This window comes from Triticum dicoccoides, chromosome 7B (assembly GCF_002162155.2).
Source record: "Triticum dicoccoides isolate Atlit2015 ecotype Zavitan chromosome 7B, WEW_v2.0, whole genome shotgun sequence".
Classification (NCBI taxonomy): Eukaryota; Viridiplantae; Streptophyta; class Magnoliopsida; order Poales; family Poaceae; genus Triticum; species Triticum dicoccoides.
The window spans coordinates 408,468,621-408,487,364 of record NC_041393.1 but is presented as its reverse complement, the minus strand read 5'-3'; the positions used below and the strand labels follow the sequence as shown (position 1 = coordinate 408,487,364).

General features: G+C 43.9%; 1 protein-coding gene across 2 annotated transcripts; it reads right to left on the bottom strand.

Annotated features, from left to right (window-relative positions):
* Positions 1 to 16,707: 16,707 nt before the first annotated feature.
* On the bottom strand, positions 16,708 to 18,738 carry LOC119338183. 2 transcript variants are annotated; one of them, XR_005163825.1, is made up of 3 exons: positions 18,329 to 18,738; positions 17,666 to 18,230; positions 16,708 to 17,552 (listed from the first exon to the last, which is right to left on the bottom strand). XR_005163825.1 is itself a non-coding variant. In XM_037610490.1 (2 exons), exons 1-2 carry the CDS (start codon positions 18,572 to 18,574, stop codon positions 18,034 to 18,036), a joined length of 435 nt encoding a protein of 144 aa, XP_037466387.1. In that variant the 5' UTR covers positions 18,575 to 18,738; the 3' UTR covers positions 17,000 to 18,033. The 2 variants fall into 2 exon arrangements, 1 of the variants encoding a protein (XP_037466387.1); XM_037610490.1 differs by having other exon boundaries at positions 17,000 to 18,230; positions 18,337 to 18,738.
* Between the last annotated feature and the right edge of the window lie 6 nt (positions 18,739 to 18,744).

The following is an 18,744-nucleotide window of genomic DNA, read 5'->3' as shown; positions in this document are numbered from 1 at the left end:
CTACACTAGTACTACCTCGTTCGTGGTTTATTAGTCCCCCATTGAATTTGACTGAAATATTTAACTGACAAAATGTTAGTGCATGTCAACAAAAACTATATCATTGGATTCGTATTTGAACATAGTTTTCAATGATATAATTTTGGTGACATGCATGAGCATTTATCATACTACATATAATGTTAGTTAAATTTATGGGCGTACTAATATATAGTAAGGTTCCCATGCATTGCACGGAACAGTGAAATGCATTGATCAGGGAGTTGTTTATTTTGACAAAGTATGTGGAGGTCATCTCTAACGAGTATCGATAGGTTTCTTTGGATACTATTTCTTCTCTAGAGCTCACAAACATCCAGGTGAAATAGATAAAAAAATATCTTTTGCAAACAAAAGCGTTCAACCTGCATCCAAAACTTGTGAAGAAATAACACTTATTGTGCTTTGCAAGAAATGATCTTTAAGAATTAGTTTTTGAGTATCAATTTTGTTTATTTTTTAGACCACCTTGAATGTAATCCCTCCGTCTAGGTGAATAAGTCATCTTAAGTTGTACACCATGACCAAGAATGAGGGGAAAACGAGAGAACTTAATGTTTATTTGCTAATTAATAGCATTTCATGCAATGAACTAACCACTTCATGTCATGTTTGGTAGTCTTGAGTCATTCAAAACATGCACGCCCCACATCTTTTATTGGTTGATATGTCAAGAAACAAGAAACGAGGTGGGAGTTAATGCACCACGCCTAAGTGTTTTGGGATTATTTGGTTTCGTAAGGTGACTTAGAGAGAGTACAATAAGGTACAGTCAGCAGGCTGTAAAGTAGGGGAGAGATGATAGGAGAGGGAATGTAAGCGGGCTCTCCTCATGCAAGAGCCAGCTGCAGCATGTGCTCCTAGGCACCATGTGAGAGTGGAAAGTGTGCCATGTATTAATAAAATAGCACATACTTATAGCTTATTGTTATACATTTTGGCTATAGATGACATGGCACTTTCGTATAGTCAACAGTTGGCTATACTATTAATTATTAACCATGCTCTTATACACCTAGACAGATGAATTAAATCAGGATGACTTGGAAGGGGGCAGAGGAGATGTAAGAAATGGTTCATCATAAGTCTTTCACCAGTACTGTAGTAAAAACTCTCAATTGATCTCATAAATGGCAAGCGAGAACTCTAATGGAGAAAAAGCATACATGGAAGATTCTAGACTAAACCATAAATGGATACACTTTTATTCAAGTGTGATACTCTACTAGAGCAAGATCATGCATGGAAGGTTCTATACTATATAAATAAGAAGTCTGCACATGATTAGACAACGGATTACATTGAGCAAAGACTAATGATCAACATTTAACTTGGTAATGCATATGTCCAGGTGAAGCTCCTTGGAGTCTCCGTGCACCATATTGGGGTGAAAATCATACCATGGGTCTTCCATGTCCACTTCGCCGGGAACAGAGCAGGTCGGCACAATCCCAGTCAGGGTCATGGAGCTGGGATGGGCGCCCACGTACCTCATATGGGCAGTAATAGTGAGCACGCACCCGTAAACCAGCCTCATGTCAGCGTCAGTGGCGTTGCCCCTGACGCACACTACAGAGATGGGGCGGTGGCCTGCGCGGGCCTTGCCGGTGCCCATGACCAAGAGGACGACGTTGTCGTCCTCCTCCGCGACTAGCAGGTGGCGGTGATCCTCCAGAGACTCCGACATGGCGAACGGGTAGCACGTCTCGTACTTGTTGTTCACCGTCGCGGGTTAGTAGTGTTCGACGTACGGTGCCGTGAGGTGATGCACGAGGCTCACCGGTGAGCCCTAAAATGGCAGCATGCACTCATAGCAGTAGCAGGGCACGTGCGCGCATATGGAACTATGATCCACCAGCGAGTGCTGGTCGATGTACCTATCGAGCCAAAACTCTTGTAGACACAGGGCACCTTGGAGGCATCGACCAGGCCGTCCAAGAAACGGGAGTGGCTGTAGGGGATGTTACGCCAGGTGAATATATGAGCAAGTTACCACGAGATTTAATCCAAATAAGCACAAAATAAATCATGACGACTATAACAGAGATTAAACTAATCATGGGGACTAGCATAATAGATGAACAGATTGAATCTAGGACACAGACTAGAAACATGAATTATACCATGATTTCGAATAGGAAGGACAGAAACACATACGGTGCAACAGGTGTCAGTGTCAAAACCGGCCGATCTCGGGTAAGGGGGCCCAAGCTGTATGTCTAAGGACCAATTGTAACTATGGATAAAGGACACAATGTTTATCTAGGTTCGGGCCCTCTTAATGGAGGTAAAACCCTACTCCTTCTTGATTATATTCGAAGGGTATAGGGGTTACAAGACTTGATCTACCATGAGATCGAGTTGGCTAACCCTAGATTAGCTAGCCTAGCAATGTTGTGATCCTGCCTCCGATCTACCCTCCGGTTTATATAGACACCGGAGGGGCGTAGGGTTGTATGAAGTCGGTTTTACAGAAAGGAATAACACATCCGGACACCTATACTTGCCATCCATGCATATAGGAGTCCCTACCGGACACGAGAGGTGATCTTCTGTCTTGTATCTCGATGGCCCATCAGTCCGGCCCATATCCAATAGACCGGATGCCCAAGGACCCCCTAGTCCAGGACTCCCACAGTAGCCCCTGAACCAGTCTTCAATGATGATATGTTCGGCATGCATATCGTCTTCGGCATTGCATGGAGGGTTCCATGAACAGTACACATTGGCTTCCCCTTGTAAACGAATTGTATCCGACTTTGCATAGTGATCACAACCCTTAGCCGCGAAGGCAGGATATATATATATATAATGAGAATAGTGTCTTTTACTGACAATTTTTTGGTCGAAGCGCCAGACTTGACCCTTCAACATTTTGAACCGTTTTCACACCCCGCGTTTCGTATTTTGAGGCCACGCCTCATTGGCATGTCCTGTCAAAACAAAGAGCATGCCCACTTAATACGTGTACTGCTCATCAGTAATATTTGGGTAATCCAACCGTTCGCGGCACACGCTTTCATTGGGAATAGGCGAGATTCAAGGCACGAGTGGGGGGGGGGGGGCGGTTGGCATTTCTACCGCCTATAAGAGGGCAATGGACCATTAATTTCTCCCCCACCCCTTCACATCTCCTTAGCCTTCCAATCTCCCAAGCTCTCAGCGCCCGGAAAGTTTCTGTCTTTCTCACCACCACCACACATTCTCCGACGATGGTCGGATCCGGTTCCAAAGGCAAGTGGGAGGCCTCCTCCGTTACGGAGAAGGAGATAAAAAATCTCCAGAGTGCGGGCTACCTCGCCACCAACATCACGCACAGGCTTCCCCCTGAGGGTTAGGTCATTCCCACTCCAGAGCCCGGCGAACGAGTCGTCTTCCTTCCCTACTTCCTTAGAGGGTTAGGTTTTCCACTCCACTCGTTCGCCCATGGACTCATGTACTACTACGGGCTAGATTTCCACGATCTATCCCCGAACTCTTTCCTCCACATCTCGGTGTTCATCGTCGTGTGTGAAGCTCTCCTCCGCGTCCACCCACACTTTGGCATGTGGCTCAAGGTCTTCAACGTGAAGTCGAAGGTGGTCGATGGGCAGCACGCGGACTGCGGCAGAGCTATGATCAACAAGCTGCCCAATACCACGTGGCCCAAGGGGGCCTTCGTGGAGACCATTAAGATCTGGAAACATGAGTGGTTCTATATCACTGAGCCGCGCCTCACTAAGTGGGCGGCAACTCCGGACTTTAGATCCGGACCCCCCATGAGGCTCGTCTCCTGGACCGCAAAGGGCCATGACTAGGGGTCCCAGACGGAGGTGCAGACGCTACAAATGCGTATCACCAACATGCTGGAAAAAACGTTGGTCTAACCAATGTGGTTCAGATTATGCTCTGCCGCATCCTCCCCTGCCAGCGCCGGGCTGCCCCATGTGGAAGTTCAAGCAGGAGGAGCTGCGGACTCTGCAGCACTTCCTCGGCACCACGCACGAGGGAATGTGGAAGCTGCTCTTCAAGGCGCAGAAGAGCTGGCCCATGGAGACCGAAGACGTTGGCCTCAACGCCGCGAATCCAGCATCTCCGGTAAGTACTTAGCTTTTTGAAGACATACCCAGTTTATATATTCGGTTGATGCAAAACTCATTAGTTCATCCTTTACAGGGCTAGACCAAGAAGTCGGAGTGGATTAAGAGTCCGGCTCCATTGCCTGAAGACCCAGTCACTCCTCAGCTGGAGGAGATGTTGGTCCCGGCGCCTTATAATGTGTTGGAGAAGAAGGCCAAGAAGAAAGACAAGGGGCCCAAGGACGGGCCCCGCTGCAAAGGCCCTCCGGAAGCAGTGTCCGGAGAGACCAAAGCTGTCTCCTCCCATGAGGAAGATGAGGATGAAGAGGAAGAAGAGGAGGAGGAGGAAGTGGAGAGCGACTCCCCCCTCAAGACGAGGAAGGAAAGAGGACAGCCTCCGAGAACCTGGAGGGTGCGACGCTGAAGAAGGGGCGGGTGGTCCTCTCGAATAGTTCGGACTCAAAGTCCGAACACAACCCGAAGAGGGTCCAAAGGGAGAAGCCCCTGGCCGAAACGTAAGTATCAAAATCTTACCCATTCAATTATCGCTTGATCTTCCTCTGTCATATCGAGTCTTTTTTTTGCTTTTCAGCCCTCCGCGCGAGACCCGATTCCTTCCTCTTCGGAGGGGAACTCTCTAGCACCTGGAGAGGCGGAGAGTGACTGGCCATCTCGCGCCTTCTCTCCCCCTGCCATGGAGGACACCAAGGTGTCATCCCAAAGGCCATCTCCTGGCTGGGGAGGGGCGGACGAGACCGTCTAGAAGGCGCCCGCGGACAACACCTCGGACGCCATAGGGCGGGGCACGGCGACCCCCATGACCATTGAGGGTAGGGGCCTTCAACAGTCTGGGCCCTCACCGAACACCGCCCTGGAGACCAGTACGGCTCTGGGTTCGGACCAACACCCCCCTTTGAAAGAGGGGGGGCTACAGCTCCATCGGTGGCCTTCGTCAATCCGGAGGCCGCTGACACTCTACAGGAGGCACTGCAACATGCGTCCACCATGGAGGAACACCGCACCCTAATGGGTGCGGTTATGGAAAAGGTTCGGTCCGCAAAGAGCGGACTGACCGAAGCCTTCAACAGCCTACTGACGGGCTTTGAGGTATGTGGTGTAATATTCTTTACAAGTTTATATATATATATATATATATATATATATATATATATATATATATATATATATATATATATATATAAACACTATTCTGATCACATGATCAGAATAATATTCTGATCACAACCTGAACTGCCTAAGTAACGCGTCTGACCTTCCGTGTGAACTAGGTTGAACTTCCGCCAACATTGCCCAAATGGGGCTTGCGATATACCGTTGGAAAGCTATGGACACCAATATCATGACCCAACTTAAATTTTTGGCAAAATGTAAGCGGTTTAAGAGCAGTTTTGAAAACCGTTTTTTCTTCACATAAACAACGTGAATCGTATTTTTGATCGCATTTCTAAGCCTTTACCGAAATGAGGCATATAATATGGCATTGGAAAGCTGCTGCAAAACCGCTCCTTCCACATGTTAAAAGTTTTCTCTAATTCCCTATGGTTAAAGAGTAATTTGAAAAAACGTAAAATTTCATAAACAGAACAGCTGAGTTCGTTTTTTCAATGTCATTTCTAAACGGCTAATCGAATTGAGGCATATGATATGGCGTTGGAAAGCTTATGAAAATGCGCTACTTTTTCATGTTGAAAGTTTTTTTTTCTAATTTTGAACAATTTAAAAATAATTTAGAAAATGGTCCAAGTCCTACCGAGTTCGTATTTTCGAGCTAATTTTTAAACCGTGCGTCCGAATGCAGTAAATGATATGGCGTTGGAAAGCTTGAACAAATGCGAAACTTTTTTTGGTATGTATCCTTTCTCCCAATTCTTTAGAGTTTTAAGTCAGTTTCGAAAATGGCGAAAAACGTATTTTCGCCTTATTTTCTACAAACTTTATCGGAATGGCGCAAATAATATACCGATGAAAAGCTACGGAAAATGCAAAACTTTTTCATGTTGATGGTTTTCTCTGATTCCTAGCCGTTTTCAAGTAATTTCAAAAACGGCGAGATCAGTCGTTCTGCCTTTATCGCGAAACAGATTCGCCAAAAATGCATCACGTGAAGTACCTGAACTTCTCGGTATGAAACCTTGAACTTCACTCTATTTTTCACGTGCTTTTTCTTCCTTGTATATCTCTATCCACTGCTCCTAGCTCTACATCTGCTCACCGGAATTGAGCAAGTGATATACCAATGGAAAGCTGTTGTAAACACGCAACTTTTCCGTTTTGATCATTTTTTCATACTCGCAACGATTTTAAAAGTTTTTCATCTGAAATTCATTCAGCGCAGTAGTTGAACTTCATGCTATTTTCACGTTGAACTTCGGTGACGTATTTTTGTTTGTACACGCGCCTGAACTTCCCTCTGTACGAACCCGACCTTTGGGCTATCTTTGCAACCGTGGCTTCCCCCGCGAATTATTCTGGTTAGTAGTGTTCTATATGATGTTAGTGTAATCTAGAAAGGTTTTTTAGTAACTAAATACCGGTTTTAAATAGAAATCTTGCTCGCTGGCGGATTTTGCTCTCGGGTCGTGATGAAATTGCGCTTTTGCAATTTTACTGCCTGATTTGTTCGACCTGAACTTCCCCTAGTGCTAGGTTGAACTTCCGTCAACATTGCCCAAATGGGGCTTGCGATATACCGTTGGAAAGCTATGGACACTAGTATCATGAGCTAACTTAAAATTTTGGCAAAATGTAAGTGGTTTAAGAGCAGTTTTGAAAAGCGTTTTTTTCTTCATATAAAAAATGTGAATCGTATTTTCGATCGCATTTCTAAACCATTTATCGGAATAAGGCAAATAATATGGCGTTGCAAAGATGCTGTAAAACCGCTCCTTCCACATGCTAAAAGTTTTTTCTAATTCCCTATGGTTAAAGAGTAATGTGGAAAATCGTAAAATTTTGCAAACCGAACAACCGAGTTCGTATTTTCATTGCCATTTCTAAACGCCTAATCTAATTGATACAAATGATATCACGTTGGGAAGCTTATGAAAATGCGCTTTTTTCTCATGTTGAAAGTTTTTTTGTAATTTTGAATGGTTTAAGAGTAATTTAGAAAACAGTACAAGTTCTACCAAGTTTGTATTTTCGATATTTTTTTTAAATCATACGTCCGAACATAGCAAATGATATGGCGTTGGAAAGGCTGAACAAAGGCGAAACTTTTTGGTATATATTGTTTCTCCAAATTCATTATGGTTTTACGTTGATTTTGAAAATGGCTAAAACGTATTTTCGCCGTAATTTCTACAAAATTCATCGGAACGAGGCAAATAATATACTATTGAAAAGCTACGGAAAATGCGAAACTTTTCCATGTTGATGGTTTTCTCTCAATCGTAGCCATTTTCAAGTAATTTCAGAAGCGGCGAGATCAGTCGTTCTGCCTTTATCGCGAAACAGATTCGTCGAAAATGCATTGCGTGAAGTACTTGAACTTCTGTGGCAGTTCTGCCTGAACTTCACTCCGTTTTTCACGTGCTTTTTTTTGCTCGCAGCTTTTCATTCACTAACCGAAATTAAGCAAGTGATATACCGATGGAAATCTGCTATAAACATGCAACTTTTCCGTGTTGATCATTTTTTCATACTCGCGACGGTTTTAGAAGTTTTTCTTGTGAAATTCATTTAGTGTAGTAGTTGAACTTCCTGCTGTTTTCAGGTTGGACTTCTGTGACATATTTTTTGTTTGTAATTTTCCCATCCATTTTCGTAAGTGTTACACAAATGATATTCTTTTTGTACAAACCTCTCTCACAATATTTTTTTAACTTTCTCCGGCCGAGGACTTGAACTTACACAAATGATATTCCTGTCGTTTTGAAGTAAATTAGAAAATGACAAGATCATGATTTCTGCCTTCATCGCGAATGGAAATGCACTGCGTGAAGTAGTTGAACTTCTCGGGCATGTCTGTTTGAACTTCACTCTGTTTTTGACGTGCTATTTTTTGACATGCTGTTTTTCGCACTGCGTGAAGTAGTTGAACTTCTGGGGCATGTCTATTTGAACTTCACTCTGTTTCACTTTACTTGTATTTTTCTTGTATGAAATACACACCATGTAGTACGTGAACTTCCGGTTGTTATCACTTTTGAACTTCTCTCTGGTTTGAGAGAATTATTTTAAAACACAAAAAAACATATTTTTAATGTATTTTGGACATCTAAATACATGGTGAACCTCTCTCACAAGAATTTTTTGAACTTTTCCTCGCTGAGCAATTGAACTTCTATCAACCATTCTTTTCATTTATGAGTTGTTTTTAAAAGTGCAAAAAATGGTGCCTTGTTTTTTATTTTTTGAACAAGTAAATCCTAGGTTTTAATAAACTCTGAACTTCTCTGTTATTTCAATTTGAACTTCACCTTTTTATATTTTGAGTAAAGAATAGTATTCGATTTTTATACGGAAAGCTTATGAATCGGTGGAACGCTTATGAATCGCAACAAGTTTTCCATGTAGACATGTGTTACAAATTCGTTGTTGTTTGAGAGCAGTTTTTTAAATGGCAACACAACGCTGTTTTTTACCTTTGAAAACAACATGTAAATGAACGACGGACGTCTCGTAAATATAACCATGCTGGGTGGAGCACGTGAACTTCTTGCAACAAACTTTTGGGCTTTTAGTTTCATATTCGTTTATTCTCTTCTGAAACGCATTACGTGAAGTAGTTGAACTTCCCGTTGTTTTCACCTTGAACTTCTGTCACGTATTTTTGTTCAACCTCTCTCACAAGAATTTTTGAACTTTCTCGGGTAGAGCACTTGAACTTCTAGCAACAAATTTTTTAGCATTTTCTTTTTTCATTCTTTTTTTAATACAAAATGCACACTGTGTAGTACGTGAACTTCTGGCTCTTATCAATTTGAATGTCTCTTTGCTTCTCTTTAGTAACATAAAAAATCTGAGTTTTTATAGACATCGAACCACTCTAACTTTTTTATTCTCATTTGAAATGCATTTCGTGTAGTAGTTGAACTTCTCGCTGTTTTGGACGTCTATGTGTCGTAGTTTTTGAACTTGTTTGGGGCTTCACCTTTTTTTAGTTTTTTACATTAAACATACTAAAAGCTCTTTTTTTGCATCAAAGCATACTATTGAACTTCATGAAACAATAGAAAACAAGAAATTAGATAACCCGATGTACAAATGGGGGCCAAAAAAACAAACGATCTTATTCCCTTTCATACGCCTCACTGAATTTCACATGTCAAATGGACTTCACTTAGTTGTCTCACCTTCATCATACACCTTGTACATCCAAGCCCAAAATCAAAATCAAAACCATGCCTCTCCAAACGCAACATGTGCATAGAGAGAGATATAGTTGCTCCTTCCCAGCTATATGTGAACTTCTAAGGTCGATGTATTTTTTCTGTAGTAGATGCATACCAACTACGGGGAGGAGAATCTTTTTGTTAGTAACGGGAAAAATTTGAGTTTTTGTAATAAATATCAAACCGCTCCACTTTTTTGAAATTGAACTTCTTGGTCTATTGTTTACTAACGAGGAAAATCTGGGTTTTTCATATACATTAAACTATTTTATTTTTAAAAATTGAACTTCTTGGTTTTTCAATTTGGACTTGGTGTTGTTTCTTTTAGTAACGGGAAAAAAATCCTAGTTTCTTAATAAACATCGACCTATTCCGTATTTTAAAGATAAACTTCTAAGTTTTTTGAACAGAGATAATCCCTTTTTATATGAATTTGTTTGACATGCTTTTTTTAAATTTGATCTTCTTACGGTTTCTATGAACATTGAACTTCTTCGTATTTTTAAATTTGAACCTCTAGGCCTTAAATCCATAAAAAATATTCTTGGTTTCAGTTTTTAGACACGAGAAAAATCTTATTGTTATATTAACATTGAAGTGCTCGTCTTTTTAAATTTGAGGCTCCTTTTTTATTTTTTAAAAATGGAACATCCTTCTTTTTGTAGATATGAGTTTTTGCCTATTATTTGAATTTAAACTTATTTGAACTTCATGGGATTTTTTTAGCAAGATAATTCTTTTTAAACTTTTTTAGCTTTACCTTTTTATTTTAATTTGAACTTCATTTTATTCTTTAGTAACGAGAAACATCTAAGTTTTTTAACCTTTGAACTTCTCTCTTTTTTGACTTTGAACTTCTTAGAAAAAAATATGGTTTTAAATAAGTAAACAACTTTCTAAGTTTTTAAATTTGAACTTCTAGGTTCTTTGACCTTCTCGATTATTTCAAATTGAACTTCTAGGGTTTTTTACACTAGTGCTAGTGTCTAAAACATTCTTATATTATGGGGCAAAGGGATCATTTTTTATATAAATATTGGAATTACTTTGTTATTTTAATTTTGAACTTCTAGGTGCTTTGAGGAACATGAAACTTCTTGACATAGTACAGAATCCTTTAGGTATACTCAGAAAATTCTTGAGTTTTTTCCTCTAAAATCTCTCGTATGTTTTTTTGCACATCAATTTTTTAGTGATGTTTCTCTTTTTTTTTGAACTTCACTTTTTCTCGAAAATGAACTATTGGCTTTTTGTTTCTCAACTTTCTGTGTTTCTCTGGTGAACTTTTCCAGTCTGTACGTATTTTTTTCTTCTATGAAATTTGTGTCGTTTCATACCTGAACTTTAAGTTTTCTGTTCTTTATTTTTTTTTCTATGAAATTTGTGTGGTTTCATACCTGAACTTTAAGTTTTCTGTTCTGTATTTTTTTCTTCTATGAAATTTGTGTGGTTTCATACCTGAACTTTAAGTTTTCTGTTCTTTGAACTTGCTAGCGGCAATACATGCAAGAAAGCGCTATGTAACATAATACCGATGTAGTAGTCTGTTTGGTAATCGTAAGGAAATCCAAAAAACATCAACCAAATCTCTGGGCCAAATGAGGTGGTGCGTCTGTTAAGAGCTTCATTATGCGGCACAAAGGTGATAAGCAAATCCTCCTCCTCAAGCTCTAGCGGGGTATTGACAGTCGTATCTCTCAAGAAAGAACTTGCAAAACCAAAGATTCCAATACCCAGAGGATGATCACTACATTCAGTGGTAAAAAGATGCGCTTCATGCAGCAAACCTTCAATCGCCGTTCGAACGGCAGCCCGTCGATGCATAGGAACATATGCGCTTACTTCCGCAATCGCCAAGAAGTCGTGGTTGAGCGGCGCAATCGGTCCGACCACCATCCCAGACCGAACCAGACGAGCGGCGCAATCGCCAAGGCTTTAGGGGGTTATGGATCTCTTGTCAATTGGTACAATCCTCGCCAGGATAGACGGTACATGCTCCTCAAAGCTCGCGTTATCCGTCTGAATCTCGTGCCCAAGAGTTTTATTGTTTGGCAGTTGGGAGGTGCACGAGACTGCTGGACGGTCCAGGTTACTATTTTGAGAAGCAGTGACTGGAATGGGTTGCTGCCTGATGTGCTGCCTCCAAATGAAGAACCTCCTCCCGCAGATGGCAATCCACATCCTCAGTTCGGGCCTGAACTCACTGCTGAACAGCTTTACCAGCAGCAAGTTCACAACTGGCTGGTACAGAATGCTGCCCCCAATCACCCTGTGCCTCACAACAATGCAGAAGCTCCCAACCAAGGGTGGGCTCCCTGGTCTGAACCTCCAGCTCCTCCTATGCCACCCCACCTAATGAACTTCCAAGCCTGGTTGGCCTCTCAGGGTTTGACTGTTATGCATGGAGTGGTTCCTGACAATAATGTCACTGACAATCCTATGCAAGCATGGCATGAGGCGATTACTGAATCTTCTGAATATACATCCTCGGAAGACTCTGATGCCACTGTCTCCGACTTGCTTGTTATGCCAGTGACTTCTCCAGGAGCCTTTTCTGCTGCTCTGGCGGCTCCATCTGCTGCTGCTGACGTGGTTACCATCTCTGTCGACATTCATGACCAAGGTATGCGCTTTGGTCTATCTGCTCAGGGCGATTCCCTCATGGAAATCCTTTTGGCCAACCCTGTTCCCCGACAACAACTCAATACTGCACTTTTCAATGCCATCCGGCCTATACTTGCTACAAGGGGACCATGGGCTGCTGGTTTTGGATTAAGACACGAGGTTATGCACTTTGAAGTTCAGGTCACTGCCAGCCCTACTGGCATTCAATTCTCACAAAATACTCTGCTTGCTCCGGCAACTACTGCACCAGTGCTCATTGAGGAACTTTCTGACAGCCAGGCACCACTTGTTGATCAGTCCAGGCTGGAGCCACAGGGCTCCATGGAAGCTTCTCATGTGCTGCTGACTGAAACTGAGGATTCTGCCACTGTGGTGGTACAAACCAACAATTTCAGTTCTGATTCGGAGACTGATTCACACCTCATGGACTTGGCTGCACATCACTCTGAAACTCAGACTGGCCTGCTTCAGATTGCGACAGGTGCCATTTCTGAAACTACAATCAGTGCGGTGGGTTCTTCAGCTCATAAACGCAAAGGAAAGGCGCCAGTCCCCATTGACACTTCCACTCTCCGTCGCAGCACTCGTACTAACAAATATGATGGATTTCGCACCACCTCTCTGTCTGAAGCCAAGGTCTCTAAATCCAAGGTAAAACCGCGCACTGTTCCTACAGCCGTCTCTGCTGGTCCTGCAACTGCTGCTTCAAATCAGATGGCTCCTGAAGATCTCCCTCCTCCAACTGACATTGCCACAATGCAAGCCATTGGCACAAATATATGTGCTATCCCGGAGGGGGAGCTCACCGTTGCTGCTTTCACTGAAGACCTGGCGGGGACCTCTTCATCAACCTCAGCTTGATTCCTCGCTTTATTTCTTCGCTTAATGACTCTTTTGCAGTCGTGGAACGTACTTTGTTGGAATATTCGTGGTCTTAATGCGGACAAAAAGCGCTTAGCCTTATCTAATGCGATCCAGTCTAGTGGATGTGCGATTATCTGTCTTCAAGAGACTAAAATGCAGACGTTTGATGCTAGCACTCTCAAGTTGATTTGTCCGAAACGCTTTGATAAATTTGCGTATATCCCGTTTGTCGAAGCGTCGGGGGGAATTGTTACGATCTGGAATAGTGCTCTCTTCTCTGGTACGATCGCCTTTGAGGAACAATTTGCGTTAGGCGTCACCTTCACTTCCACTCAAAATGTGCATACTTGGACGTTGGTTAACATCTATGGCCCGTGTCAAGGGGAGCAGCGTAATACTTACACTAAATGGTTGTTTGACTTGACAATCCCGCCGACTGAAGATTGGCTACTGCTTGGAGATTTCAATTTCATTCGATCGCCTGACAATCGAAACCTACCAGGGGGAAATGCCCAGGATATGTTTACTTTCAACGACTTCATCCGTGAGCAAGACTTAACTGAACTTCCTATTAAAGGTAGGGCTTACACCTGGTCGAACATGCAGATCAACCCCCTGCTCGAACAACTAGACTGGTTCTTTACCTCGCTCAACTGGACGACATCCTTCCCCAATACCATGGTAAACCCTTTGGGTCGCCCTGTATCTGATCACATTCCCTGCTCCGTGGTCATTCAATCCACAATCCCCCGGAGCAAGATCTTCCGGTTTGAAACCTATTGGATTGCGCACCCTGGCTTCATGCAGACTGTGGAGGATGCTTGGAATAAACCCATAAAATTTGGCAAAGACAAAAATGTAGCTTCGATCCTTTGTCAAAAGCTGAAAGCTGTCAGATACGCCCTATCCCACTGGAGAAAAAAGATTTCCCGCCTAAAAATTGCCATTGAGAACTCAAATAAGGCCCTTCTTGAGCTGGATAGTCTTGAAGAACGACGCACACTTTCGATCCCTGAGCGTAACTTCAGAAAAATCCTCAAAAAACACCTCCTACGACTCCTTAGTTACCAAAAGGAGTACTGGAAGAAGAGATGCACAATCCGTTGGATTAAGTTTGGCGACGAAAACTCGAAATTTTTTCAAGCTGTTGCCACGGAACGATTCAGACGAAACTGCATTGCTACCCTAAAATCTGAAAATGGGTATACTGTCACGGATCATGCAAGTAAAGAAGCTATCTTATTTCAAGCCTTCAAACAAAGGTTGGGTTCTTTCTCGAAACCTAACATGAAACTCAACCTATCGTCTCTGCTCCGTCACCAAGTGGACTTTGATAGCCTCACTGCCCCGTTTGCAACGCATGAAATTGATGCTGCGATTAAGGAAATGCCCCCGGACAAAGCCCCGGGCCCAGATGGTTTCAATGGAGCCTTTCTGAAAGCTTGTTGGCCTATCATTAAAAATGATTTCTACAACTTATGCAATGAATTTCACAGAGGAGACTTGAATCTTGAAAGCTTAAATTATGGTTATATCACTCTGATACCAAAGAATGCCTCCCAGGAGACGGTCAATGACTTCCACCCAATCACTTTGCTCAATTGTTGCCTTAAGCTGATCACCAAACTACTGGCCAATCGTCTCCAAAAAATCATCTTGCAGATAGTCCACCGTAATCAGTACGGGTTCTTGCGTGGTCGATCCATACATGACTGCTTAGCGTGGGCCTTCGAGTATATTCACCAGTGTCAAGCCTCGCAAAATGAGATTATCCTACTGAAACTTGATTTTGCCAAAGCCTTTGACACTATTCAACACTCGGCTATGCTCCACATTATGAAAAAAGTGGGTTTCAATGACAAATGGCTCCACTGGATGCAAAGTATCTTCAATTCTGGCAAATCCTCAGTCATTCTAAATGGTACTCCAGGAAGTTCTTTCCTATGCAAGTGCGGTGTGCGACAAGGTGACCCCCTCTCGCCTCTGATATTTGTTATAGCTGCGGATCTCCTTCAATCTGCAATCAACGAGGCTCTTCGGAATAATATCCTGGACTTACCAATCCAACGTGACACTAACGGGGATTACCCAGTTATCCAATACGCGGATGACACACTCATCATCCTACCAGCTTGCACCCGACAACTCACCAAGATTAAGGAAATTCTGGAGGATTACGCCACGTCAGTAGGGCTCAAAATCAACTTCCATAAGTCCACACTTGTGCCAATTAACACGCCTCCTGACAAATGCAAAGAACTGGCTGAGCTGTTAGGTTGCACAGTGGGTTCCATGCCGTTCACATATCTGGGGCTGCCCCTAGGCACCACTCGTCCGACCGTGCTGGATCTGGCTCCGCTTGTTTGCAAAGCAGAAAGAAACATTACGGCTGCTATGTCTCTAATGTCGTACGCGGGGAAACTTGCTCTAATGAATTCGCTGGTAACCTCTCTTATCATGTTCACTATGGGTACCATTCGCATCCCACCAAAAATTGTGGCCCAACTAGACAAGATCAGAAGGCATTGCCTATGGCAAAAACGGACCGAGGATGGGACCAAGAGCAATTCTCTTGCGGCTTGGGACATGGTCTGCAGGCCTAAGAAAAATGGTGGACTGGGAGTTGTCAACCTCAAAATACAGAATGACACTTTGCTGCTTAAGTTTCTCCACAAGTTTTACAACAGGCATGATATCCCTTGGGTACATCTCATTTGGGATTCCTACTATGGTGACTCCATCCCTCATGCACATGATGCATGTGGCTCCTTCTGGTGGAAAGACTTAACTCAGCTAATGCCCATATATCGCGGCGTCACGCACGTAAAAATTGGGAATGGATCTTCTACGCTCTTTTGGAAAGATAATTGGAGCTAGTCCATATATGCTGATAGTTGCCCGAGAGCCTACTCATATGCTATCTCTGAAGATGTCTCGGTCCAACACATTTTCACGTCCCCCCATCTGCAGGAAAACTTTCAACTCCCGCTCTCTATTCAGGCCCGTGATGAGCTGCGATCCATCCAACTTGAAGTGGCCGAAAACACTCTTACGGAGGAACATGACACCTGGCAGTGTATTTGGGGCGGCAATACTTTCCAGACATCATCATACTACAGATTCTACTTCAGAGATGTAACTGCCCATGAAGCCTTCGGTTGGTTATGGAAAGCAAAGTGTACTCCCAAGCTCAAAACATTCGGGTGGTTCCTGCTGGTTGATCGCCTCAACACCAGAAACATGCTCAAGAGGAGGCACTACAACATTGGGACAAACTTTGACTGCCTCCTCTGTGGCCAACATGTTGAAGAAACGGTGGAACACCTCTTCTTTCACTGCACATTTAGTCAGGAATGTTGGCTACATCTTGGCTTCAACTGGTCTTTGCGGCATGACAGACTTGACATGATCAAACATCAAAAGACCGTGCACCCTAGAAAGATGTGGATGGATATTTTTTTGACGTCGGCCTGGAGTCTCTGGAAGGAGAGAAACAACCACCACTTTAGGAAAATTAAGCCATCAGTTGCTTCCTGGAAACAAAGGTTTAAGTTGGACTTTGACAATCTTAGATATAGAGTGAAACCTTCCAAACAACATATTGTATCTGCCATACTTGGGTCCATACAGTAGGCGTCTTGTAAACTAGGGTGTCCCATGGTGGTGCCACAACCACCCATGTATGTAAATCACACATGTAATTGTACCCCCTGAGAGCCTTTCCTACTGTCTTCACAGTCAAAAAAAAAACATAATACCGACAATTTACCAATTGAAGAGGACATGAAACAGGCAAAGCATAGTATATGCCTACACAACCCACTATTCAGAGAAAGACACACCCACTAAGTGCCAGATAAAGAAATATTTTTTCTTCTAAAGTTAGTGGTTTCTATCCAGCACACACCCACTATATCCTATCCGCCTTCTCTCTCTCTCTCTTCTCATTTCTTTAACTAAGGACGGCAGCAACGCTCATCTCTTAAAAGAAATCTCTCTCTCTCTCTCTCTCTCTCTCTTTCATTTTAAACTGCAGCAACAGCGTACCAACAAAACTCTAAACAGTGATCTGTTCCATCTTCATAAATCCTAAACAGAGGAAATTTCACTAATAGAAAAATGGTAGCCGTTTAGGTGTAAGGAGACCATGACGGGCCACAAGTTTTCATGGGTTGGGACACAGTAGTTGAACGTGCCCATTTGAGTCTTCTTTTCGGACACAATATCACGGCCGGGCGTACGAACCAGATAAGACTGTCCACCAAGTGTGCGCTGGCTCGGCTGGCTCCCCAACCCAAACAAACGAGTTTTCTCGCATACATGCTACCACTTCGGCTCAGCATTACTGTGGCATCTCTGCCCTGCTATTTCACCAGTCCTTCCTTGACATATACTCTCCTCCTGGTGGTGTGTGTTTTACTTCAACATTTTGCTGGGATCATAAGATGGCAAGATATGGTGGTGCAGTACGGGCTAGCTGCCGGATGTTCGACCATCAAGGACTACTGAGTCAGTCACTGAAAAACATGGGGCTTGGTTCGTGTTGTGCCTCCGGCGCAGATGAGTCCAGGTAGTAGTACATCCTGCCTCGAGGACTGTTGGTTCAGGACTGAAAAGTGCCAAACGCAGCACACAACTTGTCAGCAGAATTTGAGCTTTTGCAGGAATCACTCCCATGCTATTTTGTGTAGTATACCGTCATACTGTGTGATGCGAGCATACCAGAGAAGAAGACTCGAGGCAGGCATGTTTCCAAATATACTTCACTTGGATTGCAGCAGCAAACACCGGATTTTGGACAATTATAGCAGCTTCAGGCCATATGTACTCACATGCACTGCACTGCTCCTTTCCACAAGATTACAAGGCCGTATTTATGAGCGCGGTCGAAGAAGAGCGGAGGGAATCAATCCAAACAGCAACCGAAAGAAGATCAGAATTGGGAAAAGATCTACTAGCACAGGAAGGTCGAAAATAAGCTGTAATTAATCGATTAATCGAGTCGCAACCTCAAAAGAGAACCAACTCCCCTCTTCATTTCAAGAAGGGAGCAAAAATTAACCGAGTCTTCTGTACTCAGCTTGAAGTCTTCACAATAAGTCTCCCTTTACAGGATGGTGGGCAGCAGGATTCGGGGTGTTGTGTTCACGAACGGTCGGCAGCTCCGTCTTTGAACGGCCCGGGGCTGCATACTTGAACGGCTCAGGGCTGCTTTGGGAGGACTCGGGGACGCTGCTGCAGATCGGATCAGGGTGAGGGTGCTCTCCACTGCCCTGAAGAAAATGCCCTGCAGGACAAAACACACACGCAAGAACCTTGCGATATAAGTGCGCGACAGATTTAGGAGCTACAGGATCAGTAGAAATTGAACTGCAGAGTGCATACGAGTCGACCTTCACTCCAACGCTCAGGAGGTGCCGAGCGTGACGGAGCATGCCGGCGACGCGCAACCATGGCGCGGCCAGATGCAGGTTCTGGCCTCCTCCATCTGAAGTTCGACGCCTCCTCGATCTGCAGGATAGCACCCCATCCGCACGCGGGCTGGTGGTCGCCGGAGAGTGGAGGGTGGTGAAGGATCCTCGCCGGATCGGGCTTCCCCAAGGTGCTCTGGCATGTGGTGTGGCGCGTCATCGGCTGGGGTCGGGGCTGCGGTTGCGCCGCCAGCGGGGGCGGGGCTGCGGCGGCGCCGCCTGCAGGGGCGTGGCTGCGGCTGCGTGGCGGTGGCGGCGTCACCGGTTAGGGTATGGGCAGCGGGATGGGTGCTCCCACGGTGTCGACGGAGAGGAAGGAGGAGATCGGTC

Bases quoted from the DNA above. Each gene is read 5' to 3' on its own strand.
- LOC119338183 (XM_037610490.1), bottom strand. From the start codon at position 18,574: ATGACGCGCCACACCACATGCCAGAGCACCTTGGGGAAGCCCGATCCG. The intron at 18,231-18,336 runs GTCGACTCGTAT...TTTGTCCTGCAG, and splicing joins TCCTGAGCGTTGGAGTGAAG to GGCATTTTCTTCAGGGCAGT.